General features: G+C 41.9%; 1 protein-coding gene across 1 annotated transcript; it reads right to left on the bottom strand.

The window, feature by feature from the left end:
* Positions 1 to 2146: 2146 nt before the first annotated feature.
* Positions 2147 to 24236, bottom strand: LOC308078073 (uncharacterized protein; the record flags this gene model as incomplete). Its single annotated transcript, XM_080419135.1, has 5 exons — positions 2147 to 2575; positions 3224 to 3343; positions 22930 to 23076; positions 23616 to 23738; positions 24191 to 24236. 5 exons carry the CDS (start codon positions 24234 to 24236, stop codon positions 2358 to 2360), a joined length of 654 nt encoding a protein of 217 aa, XP_080275261.1. The 3' UTR covers positions 2147 to 2357.
* Between the last annotated feature and the right edge of the window lie 427 nt (positions 24237 to 24663).

Below are 24663 nucleotides of genomic sequence, written 5' to 3'. Positions count from 1 at the left end.
AACAGCAAAGTAGCAATTTGGATGGACATCACATGTCACATTATAGCTGAGATAACAGCTACTAAACAAATGGAAAATTTTATATAAATGCTGGTGATACATTGAACTAATGCTCATCCAATTGGCGTTAATTGTAAGAAAGTTGTTATTTTGACTGAAAGGTTAAACTAGAAAAAGTGCTCCTCGGAGCACAGGTCTCCGCCAGGTCAGGTACGTTATTGTGGCCTCCTGGTGGCGCTATAATAGACCAATGTGAAAGTTGTGCCATTTATTCCTAGGCCCTTCACGGCAAGCGGACACTGCATTCATGATTTGGGGCATTTTGTTCCAAAAATTTGTTTTGCAAAATTAGACCTGCTGGTGGCGCTATAACAGGCCATTGTGAAATGGGTGGCATTTCTTCCTCTGCCTAGTGGGAATGTGCGTGTGAAATTTCACGGAAATTGCAAGCTGCGTGCATAATTTGAGGCCTTTTGTTCAAAACGGACCAATCCTGCAAACTTTGGAAGCCAACCTTAGCCAATGAGGATGGAATATGGGAAATCGGACAAATCTGTGTTGATCACATGACTATAGAGATGCTGTGTACCAATTTGCTTTTGGATAAAATCTGTAGGTAATGTCAAAAAATTGATTTTGCACAAATCGGCCTCCTGGTGGCGCTATAACAGGCCCATGTGAAAAATCTGGGGCAGAGGTTCTGAACAGATGGACACACACGGACGGACGGACGTACGGACGGACAGGGGGTAAAACATACTCTCTCGCCATGCCTTTCGGCCTGGCGGAGACAATAAAGTAGTTTGGGAGAAATACTGTGCCTTTGCATACAGAGGGGGGAGTAGCGGCTCATGAGCATTGAAATGGTTGGAAGGTCTCATTTGTAAATGTGTAACACACACACACACACACACACACACACACACACACACACACACACACACACACAAACACACACACACACACACACACACAGAATGACCTATAAAGAACAAAAACAGCAAACCGATACAATAACACAACCACTGGTTACTCACTGAGGAAGATTTGAGAGAAAATTGAGGGACTGAATTTCTAGACCACACATGGGCAACACACGGCCTGAGGACTAGTACCAGCCTGTGGGCAAATTGTAGTAATTAATAATTACCATTTGATTGCATACCTGCGATCCATTTATGCAGGTATGTACTCAAATACTACAGTAAATATTAAAAGTTTCTAATTGTGAAACAGCCCTCAGATATAACATAATGCAATGTGGTTTTTTTCAATGACTTATGAAGTGGCGCATATCAACAACTGACAAGATATAAAATACTAGGCTAATTTAAAGTTTATAATGCATGAAAATACACCTGAATGACCAATACAGCTGAAAAAAAATATGAAAAAAGAAGACAAAAATACTAATTTTGTAACTGAAGATATTGTGTTGTGAAGCAAGGACCCCATGCCTTTCGGCCTGACCTATTGCAAAGCACTGTCATCTGGACCAATGTTCATTTTGACAGCAAATTGTGATGCAGTTTTAGTCATCTGAAATGTTTTAGTTTTAGTCTAGTTTTAGTCTATCAACTGTAGATTTAGTCGACTAAAATGTATTTTGGTCATGATGCCTGATTTACACTTACTGCAGCTGTGTGCTGAAAATAGACGATCTACTACAAGCTTGTAGATCGGCTATTTTTGTAGAGTGACTTGTCTTAGTTCTACTGAATCTCTTCTCCACTAGTTCCTCCCTAGAAGTTTTTAGTCTAGTTTTTATTTGTTGACTAAATGCTCAGTTATATTTAGTAATTTATTAAATTTTTGCCAGTGAAAAAAGATAGTCAACAAACTATCTGTCGGCTTTTAAAAGCCGACAGCCAACAACATTAACCCATTCAATCCGGGAACGCAGCATCTGTGTCATTTTAAGATTCCATCTACAAGCCCATAGCGCGGCACCGATGGGCCGCACTATGCTATGGGCTTGTAGATCTGCTATTTTTGAAAAATCGTGAAACTTTTTGCTAATCTTGGAATATATATATTTTTAAAGCGAACATTTGTAAAAAATAAAATAAAAATCCAGATGCAAAGATTTGAGTTACAAATGTTCGCTTTAAAAATATATATATATTCAAAGATTAAAAAATTCACGATTAAAAAAAGATAGCAGATCTACAAGCTCATAGCGCGGCAACTCGGTGCTGCGCAATGAGCTTGTATATCTGCTATTTTTGAATAGCCAAATAAATCTAAAAATGACATCGATGCGTTCCCGGATTGAATGGGTTAACACCGATCTGTACCAGTAGCAGTAAGAGATCATAGTAGAGATAAGTAGCAAACTGAAGCAGTGAGGCCTCCTTTCAGTTGAACAGAGCGACAGAGACCACTGGCGCTACCAGGAGCAATAAGAGGCTAACAGCAGCGCTTGTAGCACCGTTGCATAAGTCACCCTCACAGCAGCTCGCTTGAGCTGACATGCCTGGACTCGGAGTCTGCATGTGAGTGTCAATATCCGAGGTCACACACAGGCTCTTGGAGGCGCAGCCCTTCATGATCATCTCGTTGCCTCCGACTACGGCTGTGAACAGAAATAAGACATGTTACTGTCTGTGCTTAAATGCTCCAAGTCTAGGCAAAAATAATGTCATGCTCTTCTGAGTTGAAGAACTAAGAAATATTTGGGTGAACGGGAGAGGCTGTGGACCGAAACCATAGACCATGGGTCTTCGACAGGGGGTCCGGGACACCTAGGAGTTATTACAGGGAGGGGCGCCAAATGTTTGTATGTAGCCTACAGTATATAACATATTTTTTTCCCCTTACATGAACCACTTTAACCCTATAGCATCCCTATTCTGTGGGGAACTTTAGACGAAAATAGCCGATCTACAAGCTCGTTGTAGAGCTTGTAGATCAGCTATTTTCGGCAAATTGGTTTGATGTACATGGAGCCAAAGGTAAAGTATTGAGGGTTTAAATGGTTAAATGACAGAAAATTCATTCATGATTCATTCTAACGTGAATCCAACATATTAATAGAAAAGATGATGTGTAAACAAAATACTGACAACGCTGATGATGTGCTGTCAAACAAGTCTATGAAAAAGCTTAATCTGCAATGCCGTTTTATACAGTATGTAGTGGTGGGTCCCTGCTTCATCTCTCTCTAAGCTAAGGGGGTCCTTGGCCTGGAAAACGTTGAAGACACCTGGCATAGACGTATTACCTCTTGATGAGATGCAACGGTCCTGATCCCCGGAACATGGTAGAATGTCGGAGCAGTCGTTGTTTTTGCAAGTGAAGCACGTCTTACCATTGGGACTAGGAGAAGGGCTGGTGGCAGGAGCTGTAAGTTTTACATTTTGGAACATTGTTGATTGATTTCTTCAACCTTTGAGCCTCATGTACAACAAAATAACATGCACATATTCAAACGATACCACGAGCCGCGCTTCGAGCTTGTACATCTGCTATTTTAGAACATTTTTGAAAAATCTTTCGGGGTCCTTGGCACGAAAAAGTTTGAGAACTACTGATTTCGAAGGTATTTGTAGAATCGGCCTCAGGTTTTAATGGGTTAAACCACAAGTTTATTACAGTTGGCCTATCACAAGTTATGCAAACTCCTCCAAACTATACTGTTTGGTATGACCCGACCAGGGAATCGAACCCCGACCTCCCAATGTATTTATTGATTTATTTAGTTAATTAGGTATTGTGGTGGACAACATAGAGTAATATTAGGTGGACACTAGATGGAGGTATCTCACCTCAGAATGGATTGGTTGGGTGGTAATGGGAGGAGATTGGGAAGTGATATGAGGAAGTGACTTGAACTGTGTGTGTTGATGCATTTGTTTGGAAGTAAAGATCAGAGAATCATACTCCGTCTGTTCGTCTCATTCTCACTAACATCCACAGTGGTGACCTTGACGTGTGATTGAACATAAAAATGGTAGATAACGCAGAGCCCGCTGCTGCGGCTGTCGTTGCCCCAGCGGTGCTTGCGGCTACGGTAAAGTTGCCAGAGTTTTGGCAACATGATCCGGCTCCGTGGTTCCAACATATTGAGGCGCAGTTTCACCTCCACGGGATCACGGTGGATGCAACCAAATACTACCACGTAGTCGCAGCGTTGGATTCCTCCACCACGCTTCGGGTGATGGGATTCCTGAGAGACCCGCCAGCAGACGGAAAGTACACTCGCTTAAGGAACAGCTGTTGCGGATGTTCCAGCTGGACGAAGCAGAGCGTGCGGAGCGTCTATTGTCCCTCAATGGATTGAAGGACGGTAAAGCCACAGAACTGATGGAGAACATGCTGGCACTGCTCGGTGAAGGTGACGCTACGTTTATTTTTGTCCAACTTTTCCTGCGGCAACTCCCGACTCCGGTGCGCACGGCTCTGGCAAGCTTGCCTCTAGTGCGCACCAAGGATTACCGGGGATTAGCAGAGGATGCGGACAGAATACTGCTGGCCTCCCGCCAATACGTGGTGGCTGCAGTGTCTGATCGAGTGTCTGATCGCAGGGATCAGACACAGAGGGATGATAGCGGACTATGTTATTATCATCGCCGTTTTGGCACCAAGGCGAAGCGTTGTACTCCACCATGCTGTTCTGGGAACCAGGGAAGCGCAAGAGCCGGCGGTCGTTAGCGGCTATGAGCGCTGACGTCATTAATGAGCTGCTGTTTATTGAAGACACATCTTCTGGTAGGCGCCTGCTGGTGAATTCTGGCGCACAGAGGAGTATCCTGCCTGCGTCTGCCGCGGACGCCTTGGGAAACGGACATGGACCACCGCTGGATGCGGCTAATGGTATTTCCATCCGTACGTTTGGTACCAGGTATGTGACCGTGTGTTTCCATGGACATCAGTTTGGCTGGGACTTTATTATTGCTTCACCCCTTGTACGAGGCGTTAAAGGGGAAGAAGGACAACGAGGACGTGGACTGGTCCCCGGAGTGGGTCCAGGCATTTGAGGACGCTAAGGCTGCTCTCGCCAAAGCTGCCATGCTGGCACACCCGTCCCCTGCTGCTCCGATAGCCCTTACCACCGATGCCTCCGATTACGCAGTGGGGGCGGTGTGTGAACAGTGGGTGGCTGGTGCCTGGCAGCCCCTCGCCTTTTTCAGTAAAAAGCTTAAGGACAATGAGAGAAAATACAGCACGTTTGACAGGGAGCTGCTGGCCCTTTTCCTCGCTGTACAGCACTTCAGGTTCCTGCTGGAAGAAGACGCCCCCCTGCCCCTATCTCTACCCCTTCCCCTTCCATGTTCCCTGTGACTGTGAAATACAGTCGCTATGGCCGTATGGTCAGACCTCCTAAAAAAGACTAAAGACACTGGCCCTCATTTATCAACGGAGCGTAAAAAACGTCTTATATTTTTCCATATATTCGGCCGTACACCAACGTCGAAGTCACATTTATCAAAGGATCCTATACAGCCGATCCTAGCGTATATCAGGTCGGAGCTTTGATAAATCTCACGTCTGAAAACGAGCGTCATTTAAATAACACGCCCTTAAATATTCACAAAACGCCCGACTTCACGACATGAAGAACCAGAATACGACCCAAAAAAAAGCATGAAAAGCCAATAAGAAAGAGTTTCCCCCGCTCGCCTCGCCACACACGCACACGCCTCTCTCTCTCTCTCTCTCTCTCTCTCACACACACACACACACACACACACACACACACACACACACACACACACACACACACACACACACCCGCCCAACTTTGTCTTTCATGTAATCCGTAGCGTAGCGATACAATCTTTGTTGTCACAGGCTTGTAGCCTACATGAATGACATATTATGATACCAATCACATCGCCATGAATGGAATACGTTTGTATACCCATTTATTTAACCCACACCGAGCGACGAGCGTGTTCGAGTTACACTAAATAAAGCAGTCATGAGACTCGGGCGGAATGCAGCGATCCCGTGCCACCACGTTAATATTGGAGCGTCGGGTTTATATCCTTAACCCAGCCAGGTTGTGTAGCCTACATAACTCTCTATGACATAACTCCATAACATAGGACAAGCTACTGTAAGTTTGTAGACCTCACTGTCCATGAAAAGATGGTCGGGACTCCCGAAAATTCTCTCGCAGAAGCGCTGCTGCGCTCGTACATTTTGAAAATAGCAGATCTACAAGCTCACAACGCGTCGCGATGCAACCTGTTATTTTCAAATAGCCAATGCAGCCAGATCTGCAAGCTTAACCGAATGACTGTTAAAGCAGTTTGTTTAAATTAGTTTATAAAATGATATATTTTCACAGCAATTATTTATTAGTGTAGATATACACATTTTGGAGTGGATTATGTGTCCAGATGCCTGTCAGACAGTCAGACAATGCTGCTCCGCAGGTCTACAATGGAATAAACGGGCGCAGCCAAAGTCAACAACTGGTCTCTACCAGACGTGAGATCTCAGCCTACGGTAGGATGAATCCAACGTCAGGATATATTGATAAATGCCGAAAGTTGCGGTGATCTCGCCGTACGCCCATTATTTGGTCTGCACCGCGTTGATAAATGAGGGCCACTGGGTGTACTGTTTTGGGGGCTTAATGGTTGCACTGAATTGTCGCACTGAATGTCAATTCTGAGTGTTCAGGGGGGGCCTGTGTGGTGGACACCATAGAGTAATAATAGGTGGACACTAGATGGAGGTATCTCACCTCAGAATGGATTGGTTGGGTGGTAATGGGAGGAGATTGGGAAGTGATATGAGGAAGTGACTTGACCTGTGTGTGTTGATGCATTTGTTTGGAAGTAAAGATCAGAACCGTCGGTTCGTCTCATTCTCACTAATTTCCACAGTATATTATAATAGATTTGAAGAAGATGGATTGAAGAAGCTATTTTGATAGCAGTATGCTAAGTTAATAGTCTTTGACACATTTATTTTCTACTTCGATCGTAATGCTATATATTAAAAAAAAACACAATGTTTTAATAAAGTTAAAAATAAAGGTGCCTACATCTAAAACAATCATAGACTGTGGTGGTCTATCCCATTCATACCAGTACAGTGGCTTTTGTGTTTATCAAACATTATATTAGAACAGTGGTTCTCAAAGTGGGGTCTGGGGACCCCCAGGGGTCCTTCAGGGGGTTCCAGGGGGTCTCCAGCAAAATGAGTTAATATAGCATCACCATCAGTTTAACCACTTTAATCCAATTTTATACTCTGGCTATTCAAAAATAGACAATCTTTTCAAGATTCAAGAAGGCCCCTAAAGGGCCATAGAGCAGATTTTTTTTTATCTTGAGCGCACGAGATCCTACGATGTTCCCACATCATAATAAGCTGTGCGCTCGAGATCCTAAGACATTCCCACATCATAATAAAGTGTGGGAACAAGATCCTTATGTTGTGCCCTCAAGATCCTTATGTCGTGCCCTCAAGATCCTTATCTCGTTCTAACATCTTATTAACTTGAGCGCACGAGATCCTAGGATGTTCCCACATCATAATAAAGTGTGGGAACAAGATCCTTATGTCGTGCCCTCAAGATCCTTATGTCGTGCCCTCAAGATCCTTATCTCGTTCTAACGTCTTATTAACTTGAGCGCTCGAGATCCTAAGATGTTCCCTCAAGATCCTTATACTCACCTTTACGCACGGTGGATTTACTTGGATTATGCGATATAATAGCCTGTGCGACAGTGTGCGTCCATCCTATTCTTTATTATGGTGAACGAATTGATGCTATTATTATAATACTAATAATTATTATTATCGTTTTGTCCTTGTTGGTGTACAGTTGGTTCTGGTTGCAATGGATACAGTACTGTTGGGCCGGGCGCGCAACGGCGCAGAATGGCAACATCAGGTATAGTGTCCAAGCGTCTCAGAAAGAGTTTTTACCGCAACATGATTCCATTGCTCAGGAAATAAACAACGGATCACAATAATATAACATTCCCTAAGGATATAATCAGTAACATGTAGGTGATACCTATGTCTATCAAATATGGTTTTATTGAAAGGCAATCAAAGGCTAGATCAAGCTTAGAAAGCAAACATCGGGTAATATCCGACGCTACGGCGGTTCCTCGGTGCGGCTGCTGAGTGAGACTATAGGACACTCATTTATGACATTGTGTCACTCAACTCTTAGCAACAAAGTTTATTTTCATACAATAGGCCTATAGATCACATTTCAATATTAAAAGTAAATAGAAAAACAACACTTCTGGGTCCAATTAGTCTAGTTTTGTAATAGAGAGGAATGGTCACATATTCCCACCTATAAACATGTTTTTGCCCAATGCTGACAGCTGGTCAGCAGGTGGTTTCATGAATAGACAATATTTTGGACCAATTAGAAATATATATATATTTGCAAAAGCAGTGTTGGGTAACTAGTAAAGGTATTCAATTGGTTGTCAGTGGCTGGCAGCGCAGTGTGCACTGCACATCTAATCGCAAAAACCCGACGCTTATTTTGTCTTGATCAACAGCGATACATTTGACAAAATACAGCGAAATCCCCAAATTCTTAATATCCAGTAAGCAATAGGAATTAACTGCAAACAAATTCAAAGTTGTATGCTATCAATATCACACAAAAGTAGAGAGAAGCTGTGATCTCACCTCACAAACAAATGGACAAGAAATAATCATTTTGCAAACAACATCATGTTCTGTTCGTTTGTCATCAATGATCTAAATGGAAAGTTTATTTCAGCAACTAGAAAGTGACAGTTTGACATAGTTGTCTCCGCCAGGCCGAAAGGCATGGCGAGAGAGTATGTTTTGCCCCCTGTCCGTCCGTCCGTCCGTGTGTCCGTCCGTGTGTCCGTCCTGTCTGTGTGTTAGCAGCTAATCTCCGGCACCGTTGGCCCGGTCGCTGCCAAACTGTGCACACCCACTCCCTGGCAGCCAATTCAGAACCTCTGCCCCACATTTTTCACATGGGCCTGTTATAGCGCCACCTGGAGGCCGATGTGTGCAAAACCCATTCTTTCCTATTACTCCTACAGCTTTCGGTACACAGTAAATCGGTACACAGTATCTCTATAGTAATGTGATCAACCCGGATCTGTTCAATTTCCCATATTCCATCCTCATTGGCTAAGGTTGGCTTCCAAAGTTTGCAGGATTGGTGAGTTTTGAACAAACTGCCTCAAATCATGAACGCAGCTTGCCATTTCCATAAAATTGCACACGCACATTCCCACTAGGCCGAGGAAGAAATGGCACTTAAAACTTTTCAAATCAGCCTCATGGTGGCGCTATAACAGGCCGATTTGCATTTTTAACTATAACTGCACCGATCTGCGTGAAACTTTGCACGCACACTCCCTAGAAGCCAAGGAAAAACATCTGCACTGCATTTTTCACATCTGCTTTTTACAGCGCCACCAGGAGGCCGACTTATGTAAAAAACATCTTTGGATATTAATCCTTCAGATTTTATCCAAACATCACGCAAATCGGTACACAGTATCTCTATAGTCATGTGATCAAGACGCATCTGGCGGATATTTCATATTCCATCCTGATTGGCAAAGGTTGGCTTCCAAAGTTTGCAGGATTGGTCCGTTTTGAACAAAATGTCTCAAATCATGAACGCGGCGTGCGATTTCCCTGAAAGTTTGCACGCACATTCCCACTAGGCCGCGGAAGAAATGCCACCCTTTTCACATTGCCCTGTTATAGCGCCACCAGCAGGTCTACTTTAGCAAAACACATGTTTGGAACAAAATGCCTCAAATCATGAATGCATGCACATTCCCACTAGGCCGAGGAAGAAATGCCACCCTTTTCACATTGGCCTATTATAGCGCCACCAGGAGGCCACAATAACCTACCTGACCTGGCGGACACCTGTGCTCCGAGGAGCACTTTTTCTAGTTTGATACGTTTTTGCTGCAGGCCAGTCCTCGTTTAAGTTCATTGCTTTCATCTGTTGTTCTGCTGTGCGCAACAGGGCATATCTCCGCCAGGCCAGGTTTACCTACCCAGGCCATGAAATTCATAGGCAGTCATATTAGCCAATTAGAATGAAATCTGCTAAAACTGACTCATATACTGATACAGAACCATATATAGGCTATATATTGTCGCTGTCGGATGGAAACCTTGTATGTTCTTTTTTTATTATTATTTTAAAACAATTTAAAATTGTGAAAATAGCCAATCTGCAAGCTATACTTATTAATAATGAAGACATATTATATTTTAAATAGTGAAATATCAACTAAAGTCATTATTAGTGCAAGTTCAATCACATTTTATTTGAATGAAAATAACTTGTGGGGAAAATACATAAAATCTCTAATCTGTGAATCTAATGTGATTCATGTGACCCCTACTTCAAGACCCAGAGATGCTGCTAGCCCTGCGTCCTGCGTCTCTGACGCACATTTTTTATAAAGGACGCATTAAACCAACCATCACAGCGTCCACGGGACGCATACAACCAAAGCGAGCCGCTAGCCACGCAGCCGTGCTCCAAACCGAGCCACGCAGCCGTGCACCACACCGAGCCGCGCGGCGCGGCTCGCGGCTCGGTGCGGCTCGCGGCCCGCGCCCAAAGCGAGCCGCAAGCCGCGCACCAAACCGAACCGCGAGCCGTGCACCAAACCGAGCCGCGATCCCCGCAGCAAAGTGAGCCGCGAGCCGCGCACCAAAGCGACCCGCGAGCGCACACCAAACCGCGAGCAGCAAAGTGAGCCGCGAGCCGCGCACCAAACCGACCCGCGAGCCGAAACACCGACGCGCGACACGTCGTTTTCAGATCGTTATTTTCGGTGCGACACAAGCATAAATCATTTGAAGGGAATCCCACTTTTTAAGAAGAAAACACCAAAGCAATAAATACTGCCACAAACATCTACTTTTCTTAAACAAATATCTCTGCTCCGTTTACATTCTCTTCCACAAAGTGTTGTTGTTCTTTAGTTCCTATCTATCTCTGCTCCTATGAAGTGTACATTATCTTTTTCATATTATTATTATGAACTTTATATTGTAGTACCCTGTATTCTGAGTTTGTGACTACAACAAGTAGCAAAATAGAATGTACATTAGGACAGTGGTTCTCAACCTGTGGGTCAACCTGTGGGTCCCCACATGATTTGGGGGGGGGGGGGGGGGGGGGTCCCCAGATGACAGTGAAGTCACAATTTAAGGACTTTTAAGATATTTTTAATACCTCAAGAAAGAAAAGAAAAAAGACTATACTGCATCCAAACTAATCAACAAACTATAAATACGGTCAAAATTGTGAAATAATATAAGAAAGAGGCGATCTACAAGCAAGGCGTTGTGAGCTTGTAGATTAAAAAAAAATAAAAACGACCTTGTAGATCTGCTATTTTGACTATGTATCTGTGGAACTGAGTTAAACTAAATTAAATGCCTCAACTCCTAATTCCAAGCGCTTCTCAGGGTGGGGGGTCCCCAGTTCAAATATGATTATTTTGGGGGGTCGCTGCCTGAAAAGATTGAGATCCACTGCATTAGGATATAATGTACACAGTCACACACACATAGAAGATATGGAGATTGGAGATCAAAGAAAACGATAGAAGGGGGGGGGGGGGAGACGTGTAATTGGGGACCCATAAAATGTTTCTGGAACCCATTTGAATGACCACCTGTGGGTCCCGGGACCCATTACATTGAAAACCTAGCAACATCACTGATCAGGGCTGAAAGTGACATAATTGAGACCAGTATAACTTTATACAAATATTGGTAATTTGCCAACACATTATTTTGTGAAATAAATGGGTTATATAACACTCTTGCACTCTTAAATGGTAATAATCAATGTTCTGCTTTGGAAAGCTGATGAATATGTGCTCTCTATAGGGCTAAAAGCATCTAAGGCTAAACGTAGCTCCAAACTAGTTGAATGCGCTCAGTTATGTGTGTGTGGATGCATGTATTATTATTATTATTATTATTAATATTATTATTATTATTATTAGATACTGTATGTGTGTTGGGTGGGAATCACATCCTGCCAAAAATGTGTCCACACCGCTGGCCTGTAGCATGTGTCAAATAAATAGATGTAGTTGAATGCATATTCCCTACACTTCTAATAGCCTACATGACTTTATGCTAATGGTAATAGAAGAAATATGTATTCACTCACATTTATTTATTTGACACATGCCACAGGCCTATACATCAAACTATAGAGGTGCTATGGATGATTTTATTTTAATATAGTACAAGAATAACTATCGGTGAAATATAACCCATTTATTTCACAAAATAATGTGTTGGCAAATTATCAATATTTGTATAAAGTTATACTGGTCTCAATTATGTCACTTTCAGCCCTGGTCTTGAAGTAGGGGTCACATGAATCACATTAGATTCACAGATTAGAGATTTTATGTATTTTCCCCACAAGTTATTTTCATTCAAATAAAATGTGATTGAACTTGCACTAATAATGACTTTAGTTGATATTTCACTATTTAAAATATAATATGTCTTCATTATTAATAAGTATAGCTTGCAGATTGGCTATTTTCACAATTTTAAATTGTTTTAAAATAATAATAAAAAAAGAACATACAAGGTTTCCATCCGACAGCGACAATATATAGCCTATATATGGTTCTGTATCAGTATATGAGTCAGTTTTAGCAGATTTCATTCTAATTGGCTAATATGACTGCCTATGAATTTCATGGCCTGGGTAGGTAAACCTGGCCTGGCGGAGATATGCCCTGTTGCGCACAGCAGAACAACAGATGAAAGCAATGAACTTAAACGAGGACTGGCCTGCAGCAAAAACGTATCAAACTATGTCAAACTGTCACTTTCTAGTTGCTGAAATAAACTTTCCATTTAGATCATTGATGACAAACGAACAGAACATGATGTTGTTTGCAAAATGATTATTTCTTGTCCATTTGTTTGTGAGGTGAGATCACAGCTTCTCTCTACTTTTGTGTGATATTGATAGCATACAACTTTGAATTTGTTTGCAGTTAATTCCTATTGCTTACTGGATATTAAGAATTTGGGGATTTCGCTGTATTTTGTCAAATGTATCGCTGTTGATCAAGACAAAATAAGCGTCGGGTTTTTGCGATTAGATGTGCAGTGCACACTGCGCTGCCAGCCACTGACAACCAATTTAATACCTTTACTAGTTACCCAACACTGCTTTTGCAAATATATATATATATTTCTAATTGGTCCAAAATATTGTCTATTCATGAAACCACCTGCTGACCAGCTGTCAGCATTGGGCAAAAACATGTTTATAGGTGTGAATATGTGACCATTCCTCTCTATTACAAAACTAGACTAATTGGACCCAGAAGTGTTGTTTTTCTATTTACTTTTAATATTGAAATGTAATCTATAGGCCTATTGTATGAAAATAAACTTTGTTGCTAAGAGTTGAGTGACACAATGTCATAAATGAGTGTCCTATAGTCTCACTCAGCAGCCGCACCGAGGAACCGCCGTAGCGTCGGATATTACCCGATGTTTGCTTTCTAAGCTTGATCTAGCCTTTGATTGCCTTTCAATAAAACCATATTTGATAGACATAGGTATCACCTACATGTTACTGATTATATCCTTAGGGAATGTTATATTATTGTGATCCGTTGTTTATTTCCTGAGCAATGGAATCATGTTGCGGTAAAAACTCTTTCTGAGACGCTTGGACACTATACCGATGTTGGCTCCATAAGCTGTAGCCTTTGATTTCCTTTGAATAAAACCATATTTGATCAAGGAATTGACACTCTCACTTCTGGTGATCATAGGAAAATTAGAATCACAGATTTTTGTTGAGAATTAGCAGAGAGAGAGAGAGAGAGAGAGAGAGAGAGAGAGAGAGAGAGAGAGAGAGAGAGAGAGCCTGATGTTGCCATTCTGCGCCGTTGCGCGCCCGGCCCGACAGTACTGTATCCATTGCAACCAGAACCAACTGTACACCAACAAGGACAAAACGATAATAATAATTATTAGTATTATAATAATAGCATCAATTCGTTCACCATAATAAAGAATAGGATGGACGCACACTGTCGCACAGGCTATTATATCGCATAATCCAAGTAAATCCACCGTGCGTAAAGGTGAGTATAAGGATCTTGAGGGAACATCTTAGGATCTCGAGCGCTCAAGTTAATAAGACGTTAGAACGAGATAAGGATCTTGAGGGCACGACATAAGGATCTTGAGGGCACGACATAAGGATCTTGTTCCCACACTTTATTATGATGTGGGAACATCCTAGGATCTCGTGCGCTCAAGTTAATAAGATGTTAGAACGAGATAAGGATCTTGAGGGCACGACATAAGGATCTTGAGGGCACAACATAAGGATCTTGTTCCCACACTTTATTATGATGTGGGAATGTCTTAGGATCTCGAGCGCACAGCTTATTATGATGTGGGAACATCCTAGGATCTCGTGCGCTCAAGATAAAAAAAAATCTGCTCTATGGCCCTTTAGGGGCTCCGTAGTATACAGCAGTGGTTCTCAAACTTTTTCATGCCAAGGACCCCAAATTGATATATTGAACACGGACCCCCATTCTGAAAAATATTCAAACATTTTCAAACATTTTCACGATGTGAGCTTTGAGCTTGTATATCTGCTATTTTTGAATAGCCAACATATACAAATGGATAAAGTGGTTAAAAAGATTGTTATGCTTAACACATTCCAGCATTACAGCTTGTATAGATAACACTTTGTTTAGTGGGTTTTCCACAGAAGCATTCAATATAAAAAGTTCCATCCAATACACACATTGAAATAAACAGATTGAATAACACACAAAAACTTCATAAAATACATCATAACAAAAAATACATATGTTTTTAACTGTAATGATCTCTTCTGGGAGTCCCTGGCACAGAATGTTTTTCTTTGACATGACAGTGATGGACAGTACAGAGTAAATGTACTTGAGTACTGTACTTAAGTACAGATTCTGAGGATCTGTACTTTACTTGAGTATTAGATTTTTTTGATACTTATTACACTTACTTGAGTACATTTCGGAGACAGATATTTTACTTTTACTAGAGTACATATCTAAGAAGGCTGTAAAGTACTGAGTACTTTTAGGTTGGCTGTTTATTTTTTCCACACTTCTGCTCTCACACTAGCATGTTTCTGGCTTCCCTCTCCGCTCGCCTCTTTGTTACATCTTGTATGGTTGTATAGGAGTAAAAGTATTTAGTTCTGGTTCCTCAGTCATTTCTATTTTAATTTTTATAGGTGTTTCTGCATGCTTTGTATAATGTAGTGGTTCTACAAGCACATCAGTGCAGGTGGTTTCAGTTACTTCTCTGAAACAAGAGTTATGAGATCTACTTAAAGAGGCACTATGTAACTTTGTTTTAATGAATGAAATGTAATTTAGTCAAATCTGTATGGTAGAATATGTTAATACAATATAACTTATCCAATTGGGGCGGTTATATTTAGTCTCCTTGGTCTTCTATTGAAACATTTAGATTGTGTCAAAGGTCATGCCTCACCAAGACACAGGATCTGACATGAATTGTGACCTGATGTGTCAGTATAGGAAATCAAAGGTTGTTTGTGTGGAGACCAAGCAAGTCGACTTGTCTGTCTGCCATCTTGTTTTACAAGGTGAAGTTAACGGTTGTGCGTGTGGGTACATATGAAACATGCTCTGCTCTCGTGCGTGTGGGTAGGTATGAAACATCCTCTGCTCACATGAGAGCAGAGGATGTGGTCACAAAGAACAACATTTCTTGCAAACAACACCTGCCTCTCTCTGCAACCACCATCTCTGCAGGCATGGATGCCGATTAATGTTGGGTGGGTAGGGTACTCAACAACAAGTCACACACACATCAACCAAGTTTTAACCCCTTAATCAGAAATACCTGATGAACGTCAGTTGGAAACATTGTACTCGCAATAAAATACTTTTTTGCTGTAAGTGAAGACAGTGTGCACAATCATAATTTTTTCCTGTCTCATGCACTGGCTGCCTGCTCCTACGCACCTGTCCCAGTAGGAGTGCAAAAATACCTTTTTTTTTCCCCTACATTTCAAGTCATACAATTTGATTATTGGCTGATGATGAAACCATAACTGGTATAAGGACTTTGCAGATTACAGGGAGAGAGAAATCTGTAAATCAATAACACACGGTATCAGAGCGGGTACATCATGCATCCTGTGCACGTTACAAAGCATCACACAATAGTCATCCGACCGACACATTTCCTGTGGGTGCTCGGCTTTCTCATCGGGTGCTCGGGCTCCCCGGCACCCACAGGATTGGCGCTAATGTCTGCAGGTCTCTGCACAAACATACACTGAACAGAGAGAATGTTCTGTTTTCTATGTCACCTGTATGCATGCAGTATGAGCATGTAAGGTAATCACCAGATGTTACTTATAATCTGATGAAAAACTAGAAAAAGTGCTCCTCGGAGCACAGGTCTCCGCCAGGTCAGGTAGGTTATTGTGGCCTCCTGGTGGCGCTATAATAGGCCAATGTGAAAAGGGTGCCATTTCTTCTTAGGCCTTGCACGGCAATCGGACACTGCATTCATGATTTGAGGCATTTGATCAAAACATTTGTTTTGCTAAATTAGACCTGCTGCTCGGAAGGAGTAATATAATGTTTTACATAAGTCGGTCTCCTGGTGGCGCTATAAAAGGCAGATGTGAAAAATGCAGGGCAAAGGTTTTTCCTTGACCTCTAGGGAGTGCGCTTACAAAGTTTTACACAGATGCAGTTATAGGTAAAAACACGAATCGGCCTGTTATAGCGCCACCATGAGGCTGATTTGAACATTTTCAAGTGGCATTTCTTCCTCGGCATAGTGTAAATATGCGTGCAAAATTTCATGGAATTCAGGAAATTGCATGCTGTGTTCATGATTTGAGGCATTTTGTTGAAAACGGAGCACTCCTGCAAACTTTGGAAGCCAATTTTAGCCAATCAGGATGGAATATGAAAAATCCGAAAGACCCGTTTCGTTTAATGACTACAGAGATACTGTGTACCGATTTGCGGGATTTTTGGACAAAATCTGTAGGAGTACTGTCAAAAAATATGTTTTGCACAAATCGGCCTCCTGGTGGCGCTATAAAAGGCCCATGTGAAAAATTTGGGGCAGAGGTTCTGCTGTGGCATCCAGGGAGTGTGTGTGCACAGTTTCACTGCGAGCAAGCCAACGGTGCCGGAGATTAGCTGTCCACAGACAGAATGACGGACGGACGGACAGGGGGCAAAAACATACAAAACATACTCTCTCGCCATGCCTTTCGGCCTGGCGGAGACAAATATGTGTAATCACGGTAATCAAAACGCCCTTCATGACAGTTACTCTATGCATTTATTATTATTTAATTTTTTTTATAGGACAGATGGCCGCAGTTTAAAGTTAGCTCCATGTCCTAATCGTTGAAGCTGAATATTATTGTATCTTGACAAAAAGGTCACAGTTGATGGCTCTGAGAATTTGTACCAAATAGATTGTCTTTACCACCAAAGTACATTAAGAACTGGAATATAATTAATTTGATCTGAGTGCAGCTTTGTCAGCGACGTGTCACTCATGTGTGACTCCTGTTATTTCCTCATGAGAAAATAATTATCTTTTGAGGCACTGGGGTTCACACTGGTCCCGAGGAAGACTAAGGGCAGGTATACACTGTAGGACTTTTAAAGTGGTCGGGGGTCGTCTGATCGTTAAGCATTTCACACTACAGGAGTTTATTTCTTGAAATCGTCTCTCACATATCCTTGTGGTTTTCACACTATACGATTGATCACCGACTAGGGATCACACACTGTAGGATAGTGCACTAGGATGCTATCCAGACCCGATACATACATTTGTTTTTATTCCAATTCATTTTAACCGACGTCTCATGAAAACGTGCACAGCTCCCGTGATATGCGCGAGACCGAGACAGGACGCTATTGATTGTTGAAATTAAATAATTAATTCTCTATTTCTCTGTATGTATCTCTCTCTCTCTCTCTCTCTGAAACAAGTCAACCAGCTTAAAAGTGCGCAATGAAACTCAGTAACAGCGTTGCCTGGCGGAGACAAATATGTGTAATCACGGTAATCAAAACGCCCTTCATGACAGTTACTCTATGCATTTATTATTATTTAATTTTTTTTATAGGACAGATGGCCGCAGTTTAAAGTTAGCTCCATGTCCTAATCGTTGAAGCTGAATATTATTGTATCTTGACAAAAAGGTCACAGTTGATGGCCCTGGATCTGAGAATTTGTACCAAATAGATTGTCTTTACCACCAAAGTACATTAAGAACTGGAATATAATTAATTTGATCTGAGTGCAGCTTTGTCAGCGACGTGTCACTCATGTGTGACTCCTGTTATTTCCTCATGAGAAAATAATTATCTTTTGAGGCACTGGGGTTCACACTGGTCCCGAGGAAGACTAAGGGCAGGTATACACTGTAGGACTTTTAAAGTGGTCGGGGGTCGTCTGATCGTTAAGCATTTCACACTACAGGAGTTTATTTCTTGAAATCGTCTCTCACATATCCTTGTGGTTTTCACACTATACGATTGATCACCGACTAGGGATCACACACTGTAGGATAGTGCACTAGGATGCTATCCAGACCCGATACATACATTTGTTTTTATTCCAATTCATTTTAACCGACGTCTCATGAAAACGTGCACAGCTCCCGTGATATGCGCGAGACCGAGACAGGACGCTATTGATTGTTGAAATTAAATAATTAATTCTCTATTTCTCTGTATGTATCTCTCTCTCTCTCTCTCTCTGAAACAAGTCAACCAGCTTAAAAGTGCGCAATGAAACTCAGTAACAGCGTTGCCTGGCGGAGACAAATATGTGTAATCACGGTAATCAAAACGCCCTTCATGACAGTTACTCTATGCATTTATTATTATTTAATTTTTTTTATAGGACAGATGGCCGCAGTTTAAAGTTAGCTCCATGTCCTAATCGTTGAAGCTGAATATTATTGTATCTTGACAAAAAGGTCACAGTTGATGGCCCTGGATCTGAGAATTTGTACCAAATAGATTGTCTTTACCACCAAAGTACATTAAGAACTGGAATATAATTAATTTGATCTGAGTGCAGCTTTGTCAGCGACGTGTCACTCATGTGTGACTCCTGTTATTTCCTCATGAGAAAATAATTATCTTTTGAGGCACTGGGGTTCACACTGGTCCCGAGGAAGACTAAGGGCAGGTATACACTGTAGGACTTTTAAAGTGGTCGGGGGTCGTCTGATCGTTAAGCATTTCACACTACAGGAGTTTATTTCTTGAAATCGTCTCTCACATATCCTTGTGGTTTTCACACTATACGATTGATCACCGACTAGGGATCACACACTGTAGGATAGTGCACTAGGATGCTATCCAGACCCGATACATACATTTGTTTTTATTCCAATTCATTTTAACCGACGTCTCATGAAAACGTGCACAGCTCCCGTGATATGCGCGAGACCGAGACAGGACGCTATTGATTGTTGAAATTAAATAATTAATTCTCTATTTCTCTGTATGTATCTCTCTCTCTCTCTCTCTCTGAAACAAGTCAACCAGCTTAAAAGTGCGCAATGAAACTCAGTAACAGCGTTGCCATGTCCGCTTATTATAAGCGACTTTGGGCTTGTTTTTCTGTAGAGTTGCTTGTAAATATTGGTTGTTGCGGGGTGCGTTTTTTGGGCTTATTTGTGTAGTTGCTTATTTGGCCTTGTTTCCTAATGTTGTTATAATATGTGTGTCCGCAGACCCCCCTTCTGAAAATATGTTGTGCCATCATAGACCCCCATACAAGATTTGTGTGGATTTGGAAAATATTCCACAATTTTCTCAAGATTTTTCTTTGAAAATAGCTGCGACGCGTTGTGAGCTTGTAGATCGGCTATTTTCAAATATCCAATGTATTTGTAAATAGGTTTAAAGTTCTCAAGTGGCCTTTTCTTGGGCTTGTTTTCATAGACCTGGTTGCTTATTTCTCTCGCAACATCTGGCAACGCTGTTCAGACACAGCGTGTGTCACACGCATGCTGCACTCACAGACACACACACACACACACACACACACACACACACACACACACATACACACACACAGAGCTCGCTCTCGCTCTCTGTCTCTGTCTCTCTCTCTCTCTCTGTACAATTCCTCTAAAATAAACAGCCCACCAGGCTCGCTCACTCTCTCATTTTGTTTTATAATGTTAACTTAATACAGGACTGGACGGTAATATTGCGGTAGGGACTGTTTGTTGTGGTCAGATCCAGCGACGCTCCCCTAGCCACGGTGGCTGTAATGTGCTCTCATTGGCTGTAGCGTGGATCTCCTCGCAGACCCTTTCATACTGTATGATACTGTCTGATCTCCTGTCTGCGACAGGGCCGAATAACTAACCAGATAGATATTTGAAAACGGTCGCAAAGCCATCCCAGAGCGGATGATCGCGGCCAGATCGTGTGGCTGTGCCTTTCACACACAGCGAGCATTATCTCGCCGATCAAAGGACGATATGCGTCCGATCGGGAGGTTTTGTCGGCGAGCGCAAAAAAAGGTCGCAGACAGCATTATCGGACCAAATATCCTGCAGTGTGTACCTGCCTTAAGCTGACCGCACTTTTGTGGTGGCCCAGATGATCAGATCAGAAGTCCATCGAGATTTTTAAGTCCTTACAAAAAACTCACCTTCTCTCTGGCTTTTAAAGGAGAAATCCTGACATTTTAAGTGTTATCTTTGATGTGTAGTTACTCACTCACCGAGTTAGGAAGTGGCGTTGAGTTTTTCCAGCGATTCCCCTGTCTGTGAGTCTGGTCGACCCCCACCATTGGCATAGTGGGAGGAGCGTGTCTTAGTGAAAATCGCCTAATTCTACAGCTCCAAACGTCTTTTTTTTTCCACAAATCCTCCTCATGGTGTCTCCTGATACTTTCACACGCACTGTTTATCACTCACGAGCTGGCGTTCATGGTCAGCGACGTGAATGTTTTCCTCTCGCGTGAAATCTCGCGTCTCGCGAGATTTCCCGAGGAGCGCTCACTGCGGGACAGGGGAATCGCTGGAAAAACTCAACGCCACTTCCTAACTCGGTGAGTGAGTAACTACACATCAAAGATAACACTTAAAATGTCCGGATTTAACATCCACTCCTAAATATTCCTATTTTAACCAGAGGCGTACGGTCATTGGGGCCAACGAGGCCATGGCCCGGTCTGTGGGGCAAGATCCGCCAGGAGAAAAAAACTAAATATCAACATAACAACATTAGCAGCGACTCACCCTATAAGTCGTCTTTGTTTTCAAATGGGGCTCATTTGCATTCAGCCGAATTGTTAATGAGTGGCCATCAGAAAACCAGTTTCGCCGTCAAACCGGTTCTCAATAGACTTATCAGCCATTGTTGCGCGATTCTGGCCCGGTCAACGTTACAATTCACCATACGCTGCTGATTTTAACGCCTATCTAATGTTTTCTACCTTCTGTGTACATATAGGTGTAAATGAACAATCTCGCTCTATGTCTGTGTCTCCTATAGGCTATGCATGCATGTTATGTGTTTTATACATGTTTTTGTTTTTGTGTTTTTGTTCTTTGATTTGATGTATTTCTTTTCTTTTACCTGTGCAGCACTTTGGTCAACTAAGGTTGTGTGAAAATGTGCGCTATAAATACAGTTTGATTGATTGATTGATAAGCTAGTGACTCCCATCATGATGACTGACATCAGATGACATTACCTGAGTCTCAGACACAGCAGAGAATGTAAGGGAACTACTACTGGCAGTAGAAATGGAGTGCAGGAAGATCTGTCTCAAGCTCTATAACAAGAAAACTAAAGTATCGGTATTTAACACAGAGGACGCCATTGCCACTGCCGACAGGACAGTGCTCGAGGTAGTCGAGGACTTCAAAGGACTTTTACTTTACTTGTACTTTAAGTATTTTTAAAAGCATGTACTTTTGAATACTTAAAGGCATACTAGGTAACGTTTTCAACAAAACTAAAGTTAAATTGTATATCTTTTGTGAGTGGCAAAAGTTTCACAACACCCACTCCATGAATTTCACCCCCGGAAGCCTTTTATTTATATATTTTCTATTGAACGTGGACTGGGGGGACTTTCCCGGGGAAATGACGTCATCTGGCCGGAAAACGGAGGTGGAAATGCACTGGTTTCCTGTTTGGCCAGGAACTACCGCAACGGTTTCCTGTTTGGCCAGGAACTCCGCGCTAATAACAAAAAGGAACCTCACGCTGATTTTAAGAGAATGTAGGATTAGAAGATCGAAAAAGAACAGAAAAAGAAAGCACAGCTCATGGTAACTAATGCTCCACTGGCTAAGAGAAACGATCCGTAGATAGTATAAAACAATTAAAAGATCGCTTTTTGAAACGCTTCCGGCTTCCGGTGAAAACGAATGGAATTCTGGGTAATCGAGGACTAAGGAAATTGTATGCAGTGACGGTAGTGACCAGCAGAGGTTGCTAAAAATCGTTAGTTGTGAATTTGCATTGTACAACTTTAAGTATATTTAAAAGCAATTACTTTTTTACTATTACTTGAGTAACATTTTGACTGAGCTACTTTTACTTGTAGTGGAGTAAATTTGACCAGGAGTATCTGTACTCTTACTCAAGTACTAGGGTTGAGTACTTTGTCCACCTCTGAAAGTGGGTAGGCTACTACTGTATGCATATACATAATAGCTCCCTCAGTGCAATCCATCCAATACAAACATTGCAATAAACAGATTGAATAACACACAAAACTCCATAAAATACATATTTTTTTTAACTGTAATGTTCTCTTCTGGGAGTCCCTGGCACAGAATGTTTTTCTTTGACATGACAATGTTTGAGAACCACTATAGAAGACAGTACAGATCCGATGCTATAGGCTACTTACGTGTGGGGTGCTGGACGTTACAGAGGGCAGTGGAGCAGCACTCGTTGCGTACAAGTGTCCTAAAGACTCCGACGTTCGTGGAGCCACTAAAATCACACGCAGCAGATGCCAGGCAAAGCTTCATTTTAACATCCATGTTCATCCCGTCTGAAAACAAAACAAGATATTTGCCTCAGCCAAAATAATGTCTAACCCAGGGGTCTTCATCAACAGGGGGATCCGGAACTTATTTCGCTTCTGTACAATAAAGCTGATTCTGATTCTGATTCTGATTATTCCCACATAGTCATAAAATGTAGACCAACTGAACTGTGTTTAACCCAATTTAGCTAAAACACATGGTAGTAACTCTAGGTTCAGGTCAAAGGAGCAGGTCATTTAGGATTAGGAATACATTTTCCAACATAACTACACACCAGCTGTGGTTAGAAGGACATAAGCATAGGCTACATAAGTTAGAGTTCTCTAAATGAAATACACACAACTCACTTTAGATATTCAGAATTCCTTAACAAACACAAATGTATACAATATGTAGTGGGGGTCCCTGCTTCATCTCTCGCTCTCTCAGCTAGGGGGTCCCTTGGCCTGAAAAACGTTGAAGACCCCTGAAGCATAGTAGAAAGTGGCAGAGTTTCTTTGCCTCACAAGAATGAAATACAGAGGTTAATACCTCTTTTACATACCCACATATGTCCGGACTATTGCCTCGCCGCATTGCTTCAATGCAGGACAGTCTTGCTGGGTTTCAGTGGATGTTCCCATGGGTCCCTCCGGATGGATGCTCACGTAACATTTCAAGGCAGAGGCTACAACATGGTAGAGACAACAGAGGTGGAAAGTATAAGTAGGTAATTAAGTACATGTACTTAAATTAGTTACTATACTAGTTACTTTGCAGATATAAATTGGCCTATTATATCATACAACATACATTAACCACTTTTGCCCTATTTTATACATAGGCTTTGAAAATAGCCGATCTGCTATTTTCAACATTTTAGTACTTTTACTTTTTGTGCTTTAAGTATATTTTGTAATTTTACTCAAGTAACATTTTGAACACATGCCCTTTACTTGTAACAGAGTATTCTACATTGTGGTATTGCTACTGTGTAGTGGGAGCACGGTTTTCTAAACAAAACATTTATATAAACACTTTTTGTGCTGCGAAGGCTGTTTGAGGAGATGGCGAACAAAATGTGGGTGAGATAAATAAACACATACATAAATAAATACATAGATAGATCTAAAGACTTACCTCTTGGGAGAAGCAGAACCCCAAGGATCAGTATGAGAAGACACATTTTGTTGTTTTGGGCAACGATACAGCTTATAATAGGTCTGTGAAGGGGGTGTGGTGTCTGCGTGTGTGTGTGTGTGTGTGTGTGTGTGTGTGTGTGTGTGTGTGTGTGTGTGTGTGTGTGTGTGTGTGTGTGTGTGTGTGTGTGTGTGTGGGAAGGGGATGAACTATGCTTAACTGTCTATTACTTTCAATTTCTTAACTTTCATTTCTCTGAAGTTGAAACCGGGGGTGGGGGGGGGGGGTGAACTATGCATAACTTTCTATGTCTTTCAATTTCTTAACTTTCATTTCTCTGAAAGTTGAAACCGTGCCACCCAGAACCCACAACAGTACCAACAACTTGTATTTTCACAGTCACTGAGATAATTGTATACCATCAACTGTGCAATCTGCGTCATCTAGCCTGGAGGTATCTGCCTCTAGCAAAG

The sequence above is a fragment of the Gymnoscopelus braueri genome, assembly GCF_963280865.1.
Source record: "Gymnoscopelus braueri genome assembly, chromosome: 22".
Classification (NCBI taxonomy): domain Eukaryota; kingdom Metazoa; phylum Chordata; class Actinopteri; order Myctophiformes; family Myctophidae; genus Gymnoscopelus; species Gymnoscopelus braueri.
Note: the sequence above shows the minus strand (reverse complement) of the source record. Positions and strands in the feature narration are given on the sequence as shown.